This window comes from Elaeis guineensis, chromosome 6 (genome assembly GCF_000442705.2).
Source record: "Elaeis guineensis isolate ETL-2024a chromosome 6, EG11, whole genome shotgun sequence".
Classification (NCBI taxonomy): Eukaryota; Viridiplantae; Streptophyta; class Magnoliopsida; order Arecales; family Arecaceae; genus Elaeis; species Elaeis guineensis.
This window is the reverse complement of record NC_025998.2, coordinates 77995422-78014797: the sequence shown is the minus strand read 5'-3', so window position 1 is coordinate 78014797 and position 19376 is coordinate 77995422. Positions and strand designations below refer to the sequence as shown.

The following is a 19376-nucleotide window of genomic DNA, read 5'->3' as shown; positions in this document are numbered from 1 at the left end:
CTTTATCCGAGCTTTCCAATAGGTGTAATTAGACCCATTGAAAAGTGGAGGTCGGTTTGTTGATTGCCCCTCAGCTAGAGAAGTTCCAACATGGATTGCCATAGATCTTTGGCTCTTTGATTGTTAGATCAAAGAAGGGCTAGAGCACTGGCTCTGATACCACTTGTTGCCCAGCTATGCAACCCAAGAGGGGGGGTGAATTGGGTTTCTAAAAATTTTAAGCCCAACAAATAACTTATGAAGAACAAAACAATGGCTTTAAATCAATATTAATTACCTAAAGTAGTATTGCAAGGATATAATAAAGAAATAAGATAAAGCGATAAAGCACACCACAAACACAAGGATTTATAGTGGTTCGGTGCTAACCTTGCACCTACATCCACTCCCCAAGATCCCACTTGGGAATTTCAATCCACTATCCTTTGTATTCAACCCGAATACAAAACGTCGGAAACTCTGACACTAGCTATCCCAAGCTAGAATACAAGACGTCGGAAACTCCGACCCTAGCTATCCCAAGCTAGAACACTTGTTTCCCGGGTACAAGCAAATCCAAAACACTCCGATTTCAGGTTCGGATCAACCTTTCCTTGTTTTGGAAATCCTCCAAAAATAAGAGCAAAAACTCACAAAGAGTAAGAATATTTAGAGCACAGATGAATACAATAACAGCTCCTTAAATGAGCAAATATAACAATAAAAGCTTTACTCAAATGAAGAACCCCTTTTTCAGATTTTCTCAAGATGAATGAACGGTTGAACGCTTGAGAAGAGGTTGATTGTTGATTGAAGATCTCTTGAAAGCTTTGAACGATCTCTAGATCAAGGTTGAAACGATAGGCGTGAAGAATTCTCTCCTTGAAAGATCTTCCTTTTCTCTTTCACAATCTCTCTGGTATATTGTGGATCCTCTCTCCTTTTCTCTATGGATATTTCGTTGATCTCAGGCTTTTTCTTGCAAATTTCGGATCCTCTCTTCTGTTCTTCTCTTTTTCCTCTCTTTCTCTTCTTGTTTGATTTCACGTTTGATCCGCTATTTAATCTGCAATTTCTTTCATCAAATTAAGCATTTTGTAGTATTAGAAGCAAGAGAAAACAATTTAGACAGATAAAGAGCCGTTAGAGGATTTTTAGGAAGCATAAATGGCAATTAAAACGGGCAAAAAAATAGCCGTTGCTGACATTTCCCGTCGCAGGGGTCGACTCATGAGTCGACTCATGCTTCAGGGGTCGACTCATGAGTCGACCTCTGTTGCAAAAACCAGAGAATGCTTTTCTGGAATTTCTTGGCTCAAATTAGCAGGGGTCGACTCATGAGTCGACTCAAGCCTTGTGGGTCGACTCATGAGTCGACTCACAGGTCGTGCCAAGCCAGAAAACTAGCGTACCAAGGAGAATTTTTGCGTGCCAATCAGCTCACAGTGCCATGAGTTGACTCATGAGTCGACTCATGCACTTCAAACCTTCATAACTTCAAAAATATAAGTCCAAACACAATGAAATTTTCACCAATAGATTTCAAATCATTTGTTCTACCAAATGGTACTATCAAATCAGGATTTTAGTAAAATTATGATTTTGTCCTTGAAGAGCATAAGGACTTTTTCATTTTAAAATATTGTATCCCTTCAATCTACTTTGTAATCATCAAAATCAATCTAGGAGCAACAAAAATTAATCTCTCAATTCTAGATAAAGATATTAAATTTCTCATAAAAAATCTTTAACTACTTATGATTTAATCAATTTATCACAAGATCATAAATAAATTTTACCACATTCTCCATAGATAAATATTTGAGTTTAAAAATCTAAGATCAAAATCAATGTTCGATAAACAATCTCAAATTTTTTCTAATAAATAGAGAATTATAAAATTCAATTCTAAGATAAAAAAAATCTATTTCTAAATATTTTAAATCTAAAATTAAAAATCAAGGATCTACTCATCCTAGAATTAAAATGCTAAATATTTTTGTAGAATAGTAGGTGGAAGCACTACTTTTAAAAATCACATTAAGAATATCCAAAATTTTTTTAAAAATATTATTTTTTCTAATATCAATAAATTTTTTGTATCAAATTATATTATCTATTATAATTCTTTAACTCAAAGAATCAACATTCTTGACTTACTCAAAGTAATCCAGATCACCATGCTTCTACTGCGCACTCTGTTCTAACAATCAAAATTTCTTAGGTTCACTAAAAAAAATTTTGATCAAATTATTTTTTTATCTTATCAATAGAAAAGATCTAAAATTTTAAATTTCAATTGAAGCCAAAAATTTACTTCCTATTCTCATTCCTACTTTTACTGGTATACAATAATCTTAATTAATCCTTGAGTTCAATATCACATTTAAAACCATCATATAGATTTACTATAATCAATATGAATCAAATCTTAATTTTCATGTCAATTCAATTCGATAATTCTAAATCAAAATCTTTATAAGTCAAATCAACGAAAAAATTCTTCGATACTCCATTAAATTAGGACATAATCAAAACATATAAGAATTTTAAATTATTATCTTTTCTAAAATTTCTATCATCAGGATTTTCAATATCTATCAGGCATCCTTTCATAACAATCATACAAGCCTTAAAAAATCAATTCTCTACTTAATAGATTCAATCAGAAACCTCATTAACAAAAGTAAAAAAGCTCCATATCAATTCCTAAATCTAAAATTTTTAAATTGTAAATTCACATAGATCCCATAATCTCAAATAAATATAAATTGGATCTTTTATCTTAATCTAAATATAGCAGTTTTTTATTAACAATCTAAACAACAATATCAGAAAATTTCTTGATCAACTTAGATACGAAATCTTTAACTTGAAATTTTATACACATCATGTAGTCTCTAAAAGACACAAATAAGATCTATTATTTAGATCTAAGGATGATAATTAAAGATTCTGACATAATGAATATCTTACAATCTCATAATCGATTTCATCAATAAGAAATAGACTTCTTTGTAATATCTCCAAATATGCATTCATCCTAATATGCTACTTTATATATATGATCCACATACCAAGTTCAATTTCGATAAATATTCCAATCAAGCATCATAAAAGACTTTCTTAGCCCATCCTGGAACAACATATTATCATCAAATCTTTATCTTGCCAATAATAGTCAACTTCTCAACTAGAAGTAATATCATAGTATTATTCTTATATCGAATTTGAACTTACGATTCACTTGAATAATCAATGATCAAATTAATAACCACAATGCACAATAAAATTTCATGTCAATCTTTTTGTAATTACTTTCGATCAAAATCTAACTAATCATATCATAATCCATAGATCATCCATCATATTTCAAACTCTATATGTCATAATCTCTTGTGATTCTTTAATACATAATCTCAATGTTTAATCAAAAATTATAAAGATTTCTCTCACTATAATCATCAAAAATCTACACCATAATATTCCTAGTGTCTATCCACTGACACTCATTCTATACACATCTTAGTTTATCTACTAATGCTCTGATACCACTTTAATTGTCACGCCTCCGATCTAAGATTGTGAATCGAGGGTCATGACAACCACCGCATATTCATAGGAAACTCTTTCCATAAACATGCAAGGCATCTTATCACGATACCAATACTTCACAGCTGAACAATTAGTCAAATAATTTAAATCGAAAAGATAACAATCCAAATTTCAACTTTAATATCTCAATAACTTTCACAATATTCAATAAGCCTTATATTAAATTCAATAAGACTTTCAGTCTAAATAAAAGTATGGAAGTTCTGCTTCTAATCACTCTTCCGTTCCTATCTTGTATCATCTTAATTCCTCAACATCTGTAAAAATAGTAAAATAAGAGATAATGAGCTAGACAGCCCAATGAGCAATGATAACTTTCAACAGATTTAATCAAGTATTTAAGTAAATAATTATTTATAGAAAATAAGCATATAGGATTCATCAATTTGAAATCAATTTCGATTACACAATATAGTTCATGCCAAATTTATTTTTTTTTCAAAAATTCGAGTTTCTTTCGAGATTTCAATTTCTTTCGTCCTTAAATTTTTTTCATCAACCATGAGCTATGACCATATTTTCTCTGTGACAGGGTCATAATACCGTGTATCTTCTTACGGTGAGCTACGAATAATCTGGCAGCAAACTCCTTCGAAATCGCTGGTCTTACTGGCAGTTTGTCGCTGGTCTCTCTGATGACATATCACTGGTCTCGCTGACAACATAAACCCTCAGGACAAATCAATTACCAACGTATATGCTCCCATTAGCAGGGTCCTTTACATAGTCAGGTTGTTAATTTATATTGTTCTTATATCAGAATTCTTCATAAATCATGTTTCATATTCTAATTTTGATAAGAAAATATATAATCATGTAGTATCGAAATTAATCAATATAATGCATCATGAATTCAATATGTTCAATCATGCTTCATCATAACATTTCAAATAAGATATTTTCATAACAAAATATCATTCATCCAATTCATGCATCGTTTCTCAAATCATATCAGAAAAATATATTATAATTTATCAATAAATCTAGAAAAAGTAAAACATTACTTACCTCGAATGTATTCCAATAAATCCACATATTTCTATATATTTTCTTTCAAAATTCTTCGGTTTATAAATCATATCACAGTATCCGATTATCAGGTGTCAACGATACCTATATGAGATCAAATTCAATAATTAAAAAGAATATGAATACCATATTTCAACGGTTTAGATTGAGTCCGATCTTCTAATTTCATCTAATCAAAATCTAATTAGGATATAAATGATCTAAAATTTGACTATCAAATCAAATCAGATTCGAAATGATAGGACCGAGGTTTCTTCGTTGATTTCATAAAATCAAATAGAGAGAAAAAATCCATTTCTAGAGAGAAAATACTAGTTCAGACTAAAGGAAGAGAGAGAAGAAAAAAAAACTCTCTTTCTTATATTTTATTATTTATATCATTATTTATTTATTTATTTTTTCTTTCCTTTTTTTTCTTTCTTTTTTTTTCTCTTTTTTTTCTTCACAAGAGAAAGAGGAGAGAGAGTCCTATTATTTTATATAATTTTTTTATTTTTTTTTTATTTTTTTTCCTTTTCTTTTCTTTTCTTTTCCTTCTTCTTCCCGCGGCTTGCCTTGGACCGAAATAGGAGATCTCAAATCCCTTCGTTGGCTAGCCAACTGACGGCGCAACCGACATGGGTCGGCCATCGACAGGAGGGCGACGACCCACCACCCAAGAAAATATAAATCCAGTGGCCGACGGCGACCACCAGCGCCTAAACCCAAACAAAACCGAAACCCCTTTCTCAAAGAAATTCAGTGACTCCGATCGCCGACGAGCGTGCACACTAGCACGGAAAGAAAAGAGGAAAAGAGAGGAAGGGGAGGAGGCTCACCTTCGATGCCGCACGAGGCTTTCCAGCAAAAAAATTGAACGAACACAGAGTCATTCTTCTGCGAGCGATTTTCGACGATCCTCGCCATTTGGCTCTGATTTTCTTCATGGGAGAAAGGAAGAAGGGATCTCCCCCCTTAAATAGAGTCGGAGGGGAGGAGTTTGACTCCTCCCCGACGAGCTTTCCGACTCCAATTAGGAACCAATTTTTTTTTATTTTTGTTGGGCTTTTGTGGGCTAGATAATTGGGCCAAGTCATAAAGGAAGATTATCTTCTAATCTTACGTATCAACACAAAGTGCCACTCCTAATACTTGTGTATTGCTTTACTATTATTATATAGATTACCAAGTATAGTTTGAGGCACCATCCACAACTGATCAAAAACAGAAATGCTGAAATGCAAAAGAATGAAAGATTAAATTTTCAAAGGCTTTCACCTTTTAGAGGCAATATGACTGATTTATGGTAAAATAGCTTAGAATCCTGCATACGATATGGCGAACAATTATTTGAGGTTTTGTGCAGTCCGACCACCTCCCCACAAAAGACAAAAAAAAAAAAAAAAAGGGAACTTGAGAAACACACACAACCGAATGAGACCGTACGGGCCTACAGGCTATCTGATAGGAGCAATAGAAGAGTTTCTCCTTCAGTGATCCGTTTATTTAGCAGTTCCCTGCATCCAAACATATAAATTTGGCTGTTTTTCCAAACGAAAAATTGTTTGAATCATGCCAAATCATAAAAAATCTACGGAAGTCTGCTTAAGATCTTCAAAAGTTCTTTGCCTTGGTTCCACAACCACAAAACAGACTAAGAGCTAATACTTGCTCAAGTTCCTTCAAGTACAGATTATGGTCTGTAGAAGGAAGCAATCTCCAGTCAGATTACTAACCTATTGGGAATTCATAAATCCACTTACATTTCAAAGTTTGTTCTTGCAGTACCTGTATTAATAAACCCAGTTTGAACGATTGGAGCTTTGAAACAACCCCATGATGTGCAAGCCCTAATCAACCACACAAGGGGGGCAGTGATCCAGATACATTTCTTGACAAGCCAGTCCCATGAACAAGAGCAAGATCCAGCATCCATCTTTAGTGCATAATGTCAGTTGTCATATATATTATCCGAAAGGGGTGGGCAACAATTCAGAAATCATTTGACGAAGTGTAGCTACATGATGAGAAGCAATGAGGGACAACCTTCATCTTCATACAGCACATAGTATGTCCTCAGGAACTATCATGCTCTAGGCCTCATTTCTTCTGATGCATTCTTTGTTAGTTTAAAATGAACTATTTGGGCTTGTTAGTGCTTACTCCAAGATACTGATCTAGAACGTTCCTGAATGCCTGCAATTCATTACACAGATTTTACAACAGTGTGCTCGAATCCACAAAATTACACGGACAAGTACAAGCATCCTTGAAAACTCCAACCCTAATTAATAGCAATTGTCTTTCAATAGATATTAAAGCCATGTACAAGGTCCAGAATATGATGTATCTGAAGCAGTAAGAAGAACGTCTATTTTCTCTCCTCAATATGCTTCTTTCCGAAATAAAATAACGGATTTGGTAAGGCAATGGCAATAAAACACTGGATCCTATGTATGCATGGATATCTAAACGAAGCATGTCTCATCTAAAATAGAGTAAGCAATAGAGATCTAGTAGACATCAAGACATTATTCTATGTCCATGGAAACAATATATCTCATTCTAGTTATGCTAGAAAAATAACAAAGAAACTAATTTCAGATAAAATACACCACTCATGCATACAAGATACCTGAAAGTTGAACAACTCCTTTCCATTCAAAATTGAATCCATTGCAGCATACTGATCATCGAATATGCTATAGAATAGCTGGTAAAATTCATCCCTGCAACAAACGTAATGGAGAGACTTCACAAATTATTGTCTATGTGAACCTACTAAAAAAGTAAGAGACATTAGGATTATATGTACTGTTGTTCTTTAGTGGACAGTTGATCCATCTCATCAAACTTCCGTGTAAGAACTTCTGCTGCTGTTGGTGAAAGCATGTGTAGAATGAGAGCCTCTAATGTTCTTGGGAAATGATTCTAGAAAGAATGGTATAGTGATAAATTTCAACAAGTTGCCATTTCAAAAGAAAGAATGCAATCATGCTGCCAAATAATACTATGATAGTCAATGTGACAAAATTAGATTAACATCATATAAATATAATCTTCTTTTCTGTCATTCAACACGGGTAAAATATTTTGCCATGACTAAGAAAAAATTTAAGTGAGGTTCCCTTGATTGAACAAATGACATTATGGACTTTCAGCTCTATCTTAAATGTTAAGAACAACAATATCGATATACTTGATTGACATAATAGAGATTGTTTCAATATTTCATCAAAGTAGTTGGCCAATAAATATACAAGACAGATGATGCAATAGGAAAACATATAATGGACCTTCAATTTGATAAATTGTACTACCTGGCTTTGAAAACACAAACTTTGATACCTAGAACTTTACTCATTATAAAATCTTCTCAATTTAGCTAAACAACTAAGTGCAAAATCATACTATCTTGATGTTAATATATTCAACCATCTCTTGAACATGTTCACAAACTTGCCAAAGTATGTCTGTCATGTTTCTCAAATTTTCTGTTCAATAAATTCTCCTGAAATGTTTTACTTATCTTTTACATTTTTCAGTTTCCTCGACTCATATTTTGATGTCTAACATTGACCAAGTGATCACAGATAAAACATACTAACTGATTCTAGATTTTTTTTGTATTTTCCGAACTTTTATTTATGTTCTTTTAGAAGTGGGTTTTAAAGTCTTATTTTCAGTGGAATTAATGCAAGAGTCCTACTTTACATATATGTTCAGTTGGATAAGTCAAATTTTAACTGTTTTAGGTGCTTTTTTATATAGGAAGTTGTACAATTGTGAATTTTACATTTTAGGAAAATGTTGGGTGTAAAGAGTTTGTAGTTAGCGAAAAAGTCATAAACAGCCTATAAAAGGGTCTATCAGAGCTGGCTCACAAATTATTGTACATGAAATTATTGAATGGATAAGAGATTTCTAATTAGCCAGGTTCAGCTCCTTCTATCCCTCTCTTCTGTATTTCTTTCTTCTTTAGTCTATTCTATTGTCTCTTCCTGTTATACCGGTCCTTTCTTTTATTTTCTTCTCAACCTTTCCATATATCATCTATCTTATATTACAAAAAAAGATTTGCATACACTGTTTGCTGAATTTCACTCATAGGTCAACTATAGATCCTCCTGTCTAGCCTAAAAAACCATTAAAATATTGTTCCTTCCATCCCCCTCCACCACCAAAACCCTAGCGCAGAGGTATTTGAATCTTTATTTGATCATAGCAGCCAAAATATTCCTCTTCCGCCTTATTTCCAAACACTAGATGAGGAAAAACCTTAATCAAAAATCTAGATTACACTCATCCATGGACCTTCCATGCACATATAGGCCATCTTTAATTTGTCCAACATACCAAGTGGCACTGAATCATCAGCTTATGAGCTAATTATAGCTTTATGATGATTAAAAGGTTAATATGGTTAATAATGGCAGCTTCTATTCGCAAAGAGTGAGGCAAGCAAGGTTGATTATGCCAATACTGGGGCTTGAACCAGTCAGTCGGTGGCACGGTTCGATACCGCCCCCATGTCGTTCTGTGCCGAGCTTGAACTAACACAATAGAGAGGCCAGGGGAGAGGGAGAATGAGAAAGAAAGAGAGAGAGGGAGGAAGGAGGGAGGGAAGGAGAAGAAAAGGCTAGGAAGGCCGGTGGAGACCGTCGAAGAGCTGCGGAGGCCTCCAGAGGACTGGAGGAGGGGCTTCACCCTCCTTCAGATTGAAACAAAGACTTGCCTTTGTTTCTTAAGAGAAGTCGGTAGCAGAGTTGTCAACTTTACTGAATCAGCAAAAGTAAAAAAAAACAGGGGTGAGTCTCCCCTATTTCGATCTAGAGAAATAGGGGCGAGTCACCCCTATTTCGATCCTATTTCGATCTAAAGAAATAGGGGCGAGTCACCCCTATTTCGATCCAGAGGATGGCTCTCCGCCCTCCTCCGGTCCTGTGGAGGCCTCCGCAGGCCTCTGGTAGCCTCCATGGCCTCTCTATGTCCTTCCCTCCGCCTCTCTCTCTCTTCATCTCTTTTTTTCTCCCTCCTCCTCTGGTGGCCTCCAATGGCCTATCCCTTTCCTTCCCTCCCCCTCTCCATCTCTTTTCCTCTCGTTCTTTCTCCCTCTCCCCCTTCTCGTCGTTTTCTTGTTTCAAACACTAGAACCATCCCAATCCACTACCTGTGTGGTTCAGTAGATCCTGAACTAGGTGGTTTGGTATGAATCTGCAATCCCTAAAGGCAACAGCATGACAAAGACAATATGCCAACAAAAGTTTTATTTTCATAACACTAGCTTGTTTATAATTTTCAGTGAAGGAATTAGATAGTAAAGCTAATTACGTAGAAGTAGAACATTTATTTTATGTTTAAAGTTTTTTATTTCTATGTAAACTATGGCATATATAGTGATGCATCATTATATTATAATATAAGAAAAAACAATCACAAAATCAACATGACTAGTAAGAGAATTCATGCTTACCACCATGACTAGTAGGATTCTCTGTAGTAAAAGTGGTTCAACAGCCCAAAAGATGTTTGCAACAGGATCATGTTCCATGAGACAAGAACTATCTGTTGTAATCTGATTGTATTCAGCCCTTGGATTGACTGATAGATCTTTCGAATAATTGGAATCCACAGCTTGATCTTGGCCACTAACTTTAACAGCATCATGAACCAAAGATAAAAGTTCATACAGCAGATGAAGTGCATGGGGTTCTAGCTGCTGCAACAGACCATGCTTGTCACGATTCACTTTTGAGCCCTCTCTCTGGTGATTGGAATCGAAGACATGGATACCTGTAAGTTGATAAAACAATCACAATGGTAACTTTGGCAGGATAATGTTTCTGAATAGTAGACAAGTTTATGCTTAATATCCAGAAGAAAGCAAAATGAAAATTTGACAATTTAAAGGAGACAATTTAAGGATAAGCATGCAAATTTTGTAATACAATCCAAGTATTATGAAGAATTTATATCTTGCTCTCCAAAATTTAAGGCAGAGTTTCTAAAAAAACACAACTAGTTATTCCAATTTAAGATAAAAGAATAATGGTGCAAAATAATACTTAGAAATGCCAATTAGAAAAAATCCTAAGGGCTAAAATTCTACAAATTAGCTATAAATGAACAATCTCAAACAAGGTTTTAAATCCCGTGAGATGGGGTTGTCCCGATTTTTTCATGGGATGAGATGTGCCGCCGTCCCGCTCCATTCTGACATTTGGGACAGGAGATGTCTCAAGACGCCCCGATCGAGATGCTGAGACATTGGCGGGATGGTCCTTTCCTAACACATGAGAGATACCCCATCCTGGTGTCCTGCAGGACATCTTGCCGGCATCTGAATCCTTGATCTTAAGTGCATTCTATTAATGTTTCTTAAAAACATTTATTACTAATGATTAGCGGCCAGATATGCCACACGTGCAATATTTACCTAGATCATACTTAGTCTGTAATGCTCTGCCTATACAAAGGGTAAGCCTCATGTAAATTATGTTGTCATTTGTTGGATTATCATCAAATAAAACTGATATATGATACTTAAATGATTGGAAACATGACTTTTTACTTCTTAAACAATTTCTATTTTTTTTTAATTCTTTCAGCACAGAAAAACTGAAAATATACAGTCAGAGACAGAAACCATAAAAGAGTAACAAAAACTATAGATTCGTGTCAAATATTTTTCTTGTTTATCTTTAATTCTTCCGACTTTTCCTCAATGTTTAAATATTTTTAGTCTTGTTTGGTTGAAACTGCAAAAATTGGAGCTGGAACTGATGAAACTACCAAAACCTAAACCAGTGCTGAGTTCTCAATCCCTTGATTGAACATAAGAGATCTCAGATAACAAAAGGTGAAATATAGGATTGTGAAATAGAACACTTAAGATACTGTTCAAAGGGGTTTCATAGAGTACTTTAAATAGGACCTATGCATCATCTTATACAATAATATTCGGATTAGATTAAAAATTTTCTCGATTTAATTATATATTCTCAATTGAAGGAAAATTTAAACTCAAAAGCTCAACAGTCCATTTTAGTTGCTTAATTGGATAAAAGTTAAACCCGATTAAAATGGTCTGCTTTATATTAAATCAATTCTTGTGATATATGTCAGACTTAAAGGCCTGTTGGTAAGTGTCAAGAAATAAAATCTCTCTCTTGGAGGTTCCAGGGCTTCTTCATGAAGTCACTCCTCATTGCTCAGATATCATATCTTCGTTCAGATAGCTGCTACTTCATTAATTTCTCCTTCAAACTAATCCTTTTTCAATCATATTTGAAAAATATCATTGATTCCAGTTGGTAACCCCTTAAAGGCTTAAATCCTTGGATGCATTAGCAACTAGCCTACAAATATTATAAATTTATAATCTATGAATGTAGAAGGAGAACAAACAGAAACATTTTTGGTTCTTGTTATAAGAAATACTCCTTTTTAACAAGCATAATCATAGTACCCTTCCATATTTGTCCATCATAGATCAGTCTAGAATTCTAGGTATACTTGTGGAAGGTCGCAATAATATCTTTTGAAATCTAAAGCAGCAATACTGACAAATTGTAGAGGTGCCTTTTATGTGGATTAGAAAGAAAAGAAGAAAAAGGGAAGTATTTTTGGGAGTAGATGTGGTATGATCTTTTCTACAAAAGATTTTGTGTAGATTGATATAAACAGCTAGCAACATAAGAATCACATAAGGTGCTCATGCATGTTGTTAAATTCATAACTTGTTTTTCACTACATAATAAATGGATTTTTAGGCAATGCCAACCCCCAACCCAAAAAAAAAAAGGGATGAGGAATATGAAATTAGCATTATAACTTTATAAACTTTGGTTGAGGCACCATAATACACAAGCATATGAAAAATGTTTTAGCATTATAGTATTTAATTCTTGAGTTTGCACTATTTCTCAAATTAGTTGGGATAACCCATGGTTGGTGTTTGCTTTGGTTTCCTCTTTATATTTACCAGACTCCTAAAGAAATGGAAAAGAATTTTTTTGGCAAAAGGCAGGACGAGAATCTACAATTTTATTAGTTAAATAAAATGCAGGACACCTGGACATAAAAGGAATGACACACTTCTCATACAGGCTATCAGAAAGACGACAAAAAATGATCAAATTCCATTCTGAATACAAAAAAAAGAAGTCTGTTCCTATTATCATGGAAGCCAAGCAACAAATATGATCCAGGATGGGGAGAGAAAAGCTTCATGCCAGAACCAATGCCTCCACAAGCTCTCCAGGATGTTAATATGCTAAAGTTACATTTACGTGATGTCAATTTTTGTTCCCAAATAAACACTTAGTTTTAACTACTCCAATATGACTACACCAGCTACTTCAAATCATGCCACTTAATACTAATTTTTTCACAACCAATCTCAAGTGATTCTAGGGATGATGGCACAAAAGCTTGAAAACTCCACAAAGTTATTAGTTATATATTTTCTGAAAATGCTTCATTAAAAAAATGGCATGTAAGGAAAGCAAACCTTCTGAGTCTTCATGAGTGACTGCATGATTTTCTCTACCTTTAAAATTACAAACCATACTGTTGTGCAAAATCTGATCCTGTCCTATACCAAAAGGAAGAAGAATCAATCCTTGCACACTAAAAATTTGTAACTTAAACATGAAAATCTTAATAGGTACAAGAAATATCGCAACAAATCTCCAAACTAAAAAATCAAGGATGCACACAAAAGGCCCCAAACATGACTCCTAGACAACCTTTACATGTGAAGGAGAAGATTTTGGATAGTTAATTTGTCTAAGTGGTTTATAAACTTTAAATGAAGTTGCAGATACTGCTTGGATTAATAAGTTATTGGAGGTGAACTCATCAATGCTTGGCACTTGTGCACGTAATAAATCCAGGTCAAACATTTATTACCAACAACTGAGATGGTCCTATATAATACATAAATAGACGTTAATCCAACGGATGCCTTTGGAAGGTAGCAGAGAGACTTATCCATGGTTATCCTTCATTCACATGGTTTTCCATTTTGGCTAAAAGGCACAATTCCTAAAAAGCTTTTGAAAGGAGATCCAATAGCAGCTGGTGTTAGAGCAGATTTCAGTGTAGGAGTAAGAAAGAAGCAACACAAAAAGCTAAGTTTGTATTTTTTATAAGAATATCAATAAAACAAGACACTCACATGCTCGGTGCATATGATACTTCACAATATGACTTATATACAGAGTAACAGAACTAAAATTTGTCCATCTGATACAACATAATTAATACAAGCTTGATTAAAAGTTGCTAAAGCATCTAGAAGTAGGTGCAAGAGGAAAGAGAGAGGGATATTCCAAAGTGGGTGAAACAGGCTAAGAAATTGATCATGAAGGATTGATTAGATGATGAGAAATCCTCATCAACTACATTTGGGTCTGTTAGGAAGGATGATCATAACCTCACAGGCTTTCAAGCAACCAATAATGATCATCAATTAATCTTGCAGAGTTTGATAATGAATTAATGATGTTTTGTTATTTTTCCTACCGTCATATGCTGGACATTTCTGCTAATTGTGTGTTTAAGCTTGATGCAAGGTTCTAATTTCAACAAAGTTCTGACAGTTCAATAAGTTCCTTGTTATAGCTTGGGAACACTTGCAAATCTTAGAATTTGGTTATAGATAACAGAAGCATTCAATGAGATTATCATCTTAAAATGACATTAGTCAATTTGGTAGATGGTTAGGGCTGCTTATTTTATACCCTATTTTTTCCATATCTATTTCAATCATTCAAAAACAACCTAAATTTTTCCTGGGGACCCCCATTAAAGTTAGAATGGTTAGAGTCTAACTGTTAGACACATGCTAGATGATTGTCATACTAAAATAACAATAGTCAATTAAGAAGTCCTTTAATGACATTCAAGGAAACATAATCATATACCCATCTATTCAATGTCCCTCTTTTCATGTCTGTAATTCAACAGCAAATAGAGGCTTAAGATATTTCTCATGTTCCTCTGCAACACTTAGATTTGTTGCCGATGTGGCTAAACTTGCAAGCTATGTCAGCAAACCTAATTTACAGGCACATGGGAGGAGCCAACCACTAGAAAAAAGAGGATAGGAAGGAGCGCATGCCTCCTCTCTCCTATTCCACACACCCACAATTCCATCCTGATGCAACAAGATTTAACCAAAAAAGCAACACATCGGCCAAAAACTGCAGCACACTGCCAAAAACCGCAGCACACTGTTCAGCATTACAAGCTAAGCTACAGTACCATGATACATAACTTGATCGTTTTTTCATATTTTAGTCGATGTTTTATAGTTTTCATGTCTTGACTAAGAGTCTTAATTGCTGTCAAAATGGAGGCCAGCTGTTCTTATCAAGTAAAGGTATTGCTTAGTTGTTTTTGGATGAGATCATTTCCTTTTTAAAGAGTCCTGGCAGAGTTAGGACAGGTGGCTTGCTGATGCAATTAAAAAACATACATATGTAGAGTTTATTTTGAGATTAAAAAGTTGCTGCTGGCCTACATTCTTCTGCCCTACCTTCTTATTCTTATATTCTGCCGATTCTCTCTCCTCTACGCTCTTACCTATTCTCTCTCTGCTGAGCTAAACACTGCTGTCAAACATCAGATTTCACACTGATAATCAGATATGCAGTTGGATCTGCTTCCATTTCATACCATCACTTGAAAGACAGGCTTCCAAAGAAGTGTGAAACCAGAACTAAATTCAAATTTGAATCTAAATCTACCAGTAATACCTTGATTTATGGGGGATTACACCACATCCTCCTGCCCTTATCACCATGCAAAGGGCCAGACTATCTCATGGAGTTATACGCATCTCAGAATTTAGATTTGTTATTTCTACAAGATCCTGTATGGAACATTATATACTTAAATTGGATATTTGGGGCAAAAATTCAAGGTCTTCATCTTCTTCATCCATCTTGTGACCCTCTTATTCTTCCCCACTCTATTTTTGCAGGAATAATTGTTAACTTCTGCTATTATTATCTGATCTGACACAGATCTCCCCTATGCTCAACTTTCTTGAATCGAAGTGTCTTCTTATGATTGCTTCGTCATTATTATGTAATATTCCTGTGATTTCTGCATGACATCTTTGTGCGTGTGCATGCTGGAATTTCTGGATAACATTAGACTATCTTTCATAACTGCATTATGGAACCATAGGAGATCCCAATCTAGTGGGTTCCTGCATTCAATTCGGTACCACTGCCGCAGAATATCTGGACAGCATGCAGAAATTGATCTGAAACCTTAATAGTCCTTGGAAAAAGAACCTCCAACTTATTAGGCAGTCCAAACCCTAGGCCTGCAAGATGCGATAATAATGATAACATAAAATATAAAGGATGATGGATTTTTAAAAAAAATAATTGTGAAAATGGATAAATGTAAGCAGTTGATGCCGTCTTATCTGGTAGTAACTAGTTTTGATCATTTCTTTGGTTCTTCATGAGACTAGATGACAGAAAAGCATTATTTGGGCCCAACAAGGGGCAACTATAGCAACTTTCTTGCTTTCAAACAACAGGTGGAGGTTTGAAAAGTTAATGAACAAAGAATGAGATAAATTTCTCAGATAATTGCACTTAGTTGGTGATTTGAAGTTCATCATAATGCCTGGGTCTCTGAAACTTCTTGGAGTGCTTATACTGAAAGCTAATATAAGAAGAACAAGACTATACTAAAAAAAATGCCAGAACTACTAAAGATATACAGCCAATGTCAAAGTTCCAAATTTCCTTAGTCATTAACAATAGTACAAGACATGAATATGACTCATCGATTTTCAAACCATCCCGAACCGGACGGTTTCGACCCTGACGAACCGTACTGACGGAAAACCAGTCCGGTTCCGGCATACAAAACGGCATAGCGGCCATCTCGGAGGGAGAAGAAGAAAGAGAGGAAGAGAGAGAGGGGAGGGGAGAGAAGGAGAGGGAGAGGAAGAGAGGGCCTCCGGCAGAAGAGCTCTTGCTGAACTAGGTACAGGTGGAGGGAGGGAAGGAGAGAGAGGGAAAGAGCCTTAGCGGATGTCTAGAGGCCTCTATACGGGTGGAGGGAGGGAAGGAGAGAGAGGAAAAGAGCCTTACAAGATGTTCAGAAGCCGTCAGAGGCCTCCGGACGGATGGCACCGCTACCGCAATGTCTCTGATAGCCGACGAGCCCATGCCGAGGGATCTGAGGGCAGCCAAGACCGAGGACGGCCTCCGCCCTCCCATGCGAAACAGGGGTTCACCCCTGTTTCGCATTTTTCTTCTTCAACCAAAATTATAAAATAAATAAAAAAGGGAGGAGTCAGCAACTGGGTTGCCACGTGATAAACATCAAAAAAAAAAATGTGAAACAGGGGTGAACCCCTATTTCACATGGGAGGGCGAAGGCCCTCGTCCGGCCTTGGCCTCCCTCAGGTCCTCCGACGGCCGTCGAAGGCCCTCTCTTCCTCTCTCTCTCGTTCTCTCCCCCTCTCTCTCTATTTCTCTCTTTCTTCTCCCTCTGCCCTTCTCTACCCTGTCAGTTCGGCCCGGCACGAAACGGTACGGATCCATACCGAACCGTACCACCGGCTGGTCGGCACGCGCTGCAGTACGGTTCCAAGGTCCTTGATACAACTGATTCACAACTAACTCAGAGTCTATCCACTTCCATAAAAATCTTTATATTTTTAATGGTCAAAATAACTGAAATGCTTCTTGCTCATTTACTTAAATTTTCACATTCACTATCTCCCATTGCTAAGTGTTCAAAATAAGATCTTAAATTTCATCTTCCAAACAAATTGTTCTTTTTCCAACATATTGGAGAATTATCTTGCTCCTATTCTTCAGAGATTTCTAACCATATATACAGCCTTTTCAGGAAAAGAAGATCACTCCAGGGCTTGATTGCTTAAAATGACATATAAACAGGTTTGGTCTTTCAAAGCATACATTAATTATATAAGATCATGCATTTTTGCATGGAAGCTTCGGATTACTTTCATAAAAATGGTCATAACTCATAATTTTATCTAAAAGTAGTGTCAAAATGTTACTAAGATACGTTTAGCATATCATTCATGCTCTTAGTCCAGTTATAAGTGAGAAACTTGTTTAATGTGGTAATTATTTGTGAGCTGTTATAATGATTCTAAAGTTTACAGGATAACTTTGCATATATAATTCCATCTAATATCAGGCAACCATGGTACTGATACCACATGATCCTATCAGTCTCTTGCAGACCAAGCCTCTCCATCATCAAACTACAGACTAACATTCTATTTGATGCAAACTAATATAACACCATTAAAGCAAGCACTGAAATATTATGCATGAAAAAATTAACACCAATATGAGTAGCAGTATGATGGCAGTACCTTAGCAATCAGGACCAATAAATCATGGATGAAATTTAAAAAACAACAAAATAACAGAGCATTTCAAGTTAAATCACATTGTCATGTGACTAACGTACACATTCTATTTACATTCGTTCCAGCAAGTTGGGACTTTCAACTGCTGGAAGATACCTGGAAGATGACAAAGGGAATACTAATCTCTCACAACCAACTGGATTTATTCAAAACATGTGCAAGATACAGTCAAGCAACTAAAGTAATCAGATACCATACATGCTCCAATTTTCAGCTTTCAACTTCAACTCAATGAAATGAAAGCAGGAAAGATTTTTGCATCCTTACAAAGAAAAGAAGTTATGCGATAATAGCAATAATGCAAAGCATATTATCCAACAAAATGCTTGCTATGTGCTTCCTTAATACATATAAAGATAACAAAAGGCAAAGTTTGTATATATAAAGGAAAGATGAAATTAGTAAGATGCATACCATCTCCTTGTCAACCAATCTTTTCTATATGTCAATGGTTTGACAAGCAATCCCCATCATAAAAAAGAAAAAAAGGAAAAGAAAAAGAAACTGATGTCAGTTATTTCACAAAGAAAGAAATATCATAACACATCAAGAGATTTCATAATCACCTAAACTTTATGCATATGATAATTTAGCGGGTTGCTCCGAATGCATTAGTTTGGCGCAAATGATCTTTCTACAATTACCATATACTATGCACTGAAAGCATAAAGTATTGCAGAATGCACTCCAAAACGGATACCGCAAACTAGATGCAATAGTACCTCTTAGCTACCCAAAGAAAATCAACCTGTAGAAACAAGAGTGATACCTGCTCAATATCCGGCGTAAATAGTATCCATCCATATGCTCTAACATGCGAGACATCAAATTTGACTTCCACCAAAAGTTCACTGCAATGGTCAATTCATCGCTGTCCACTTGATGAAACCTGTTAAGAAGCTTATTCTAGTCACTAAACCGTAAAGATAGCAGAGAAGCAGGTTCAGCTAAAGTCCGGAAATACAATGTGATCAAGCCAGATACAATTAGTGTTAACACAAAGTCTAATTTGTGAAAAATAAGGTGTAACTTTAAATAGATAAATCAATTAATCTCAGACCAACTCTGACTCAAATAAAGCAATAAGATAATAAAAGTACTTTCAACATCCAATAACAGTAACTGCCCGAAAAAAGAATATTACCAATTTAATTGCAAATATTATCATGCAAGACACGTACAGTTATTGAATCATACTGAACAATGCTAGGGTTATTTACAGATCCCTTTTTGAGAATTATTCCAATAAAGTATAACATTTGCTACTATTACATGCTTTTCAAATGTCCTTTCATCATCTTCATCCTTGTTTCCTTAGGTGTTTCCA

The 19376-nt window shown here is 35.2% G+C and overlaps 1 protein-coding gene across 3 annotated transcripts in view; it reads right to left on the bottom strand.

Annotated features, from left to right (window-relative positions):
- Positions 1-3727: 3727 nt before the first annotated feature.
- Positions 3728-19376, bottom strand: part of LOC105035961 (lysine-specific demethylase JMJ31) — a 121197-nt gene continuing 105548 nt past the window's right edge. For 2 of the 3 annotated variants that reach the window (XM_073259544.1, XM_073259542.1), the window contains 7 exons: positions 18819-18938; positions 18464-18482; positions 13115-13193; positions 10076-10395; positions 7418-7533; positions 7238-7331; positions 6186-6798 (listed from right to left, as the gene is read on the bottom strand). In XM_073259544.1, coding sequence (XP_073115645.1) covers positions 6742-6798; positions 7238-7331; positions 7418-7533; positions 10076-10395; positions 13115-13193; positions 18464-18482; positions 18819-18938 — 805 coding nt within the window. In that variant the 3' untranslated portion in view covers positions 6186-6741. Of the gene's footprint in view, positions 3852-6185; positions 6799-7237; positions 7332-7417; positions 7534-10075; positions 10396-13114; positions 13194-18463; positions 18483-18818; positions 18939-19376 lie in introns of those variants that run through there. The other variant, XM_073259543.1, reaches the window with a different exon arrangement.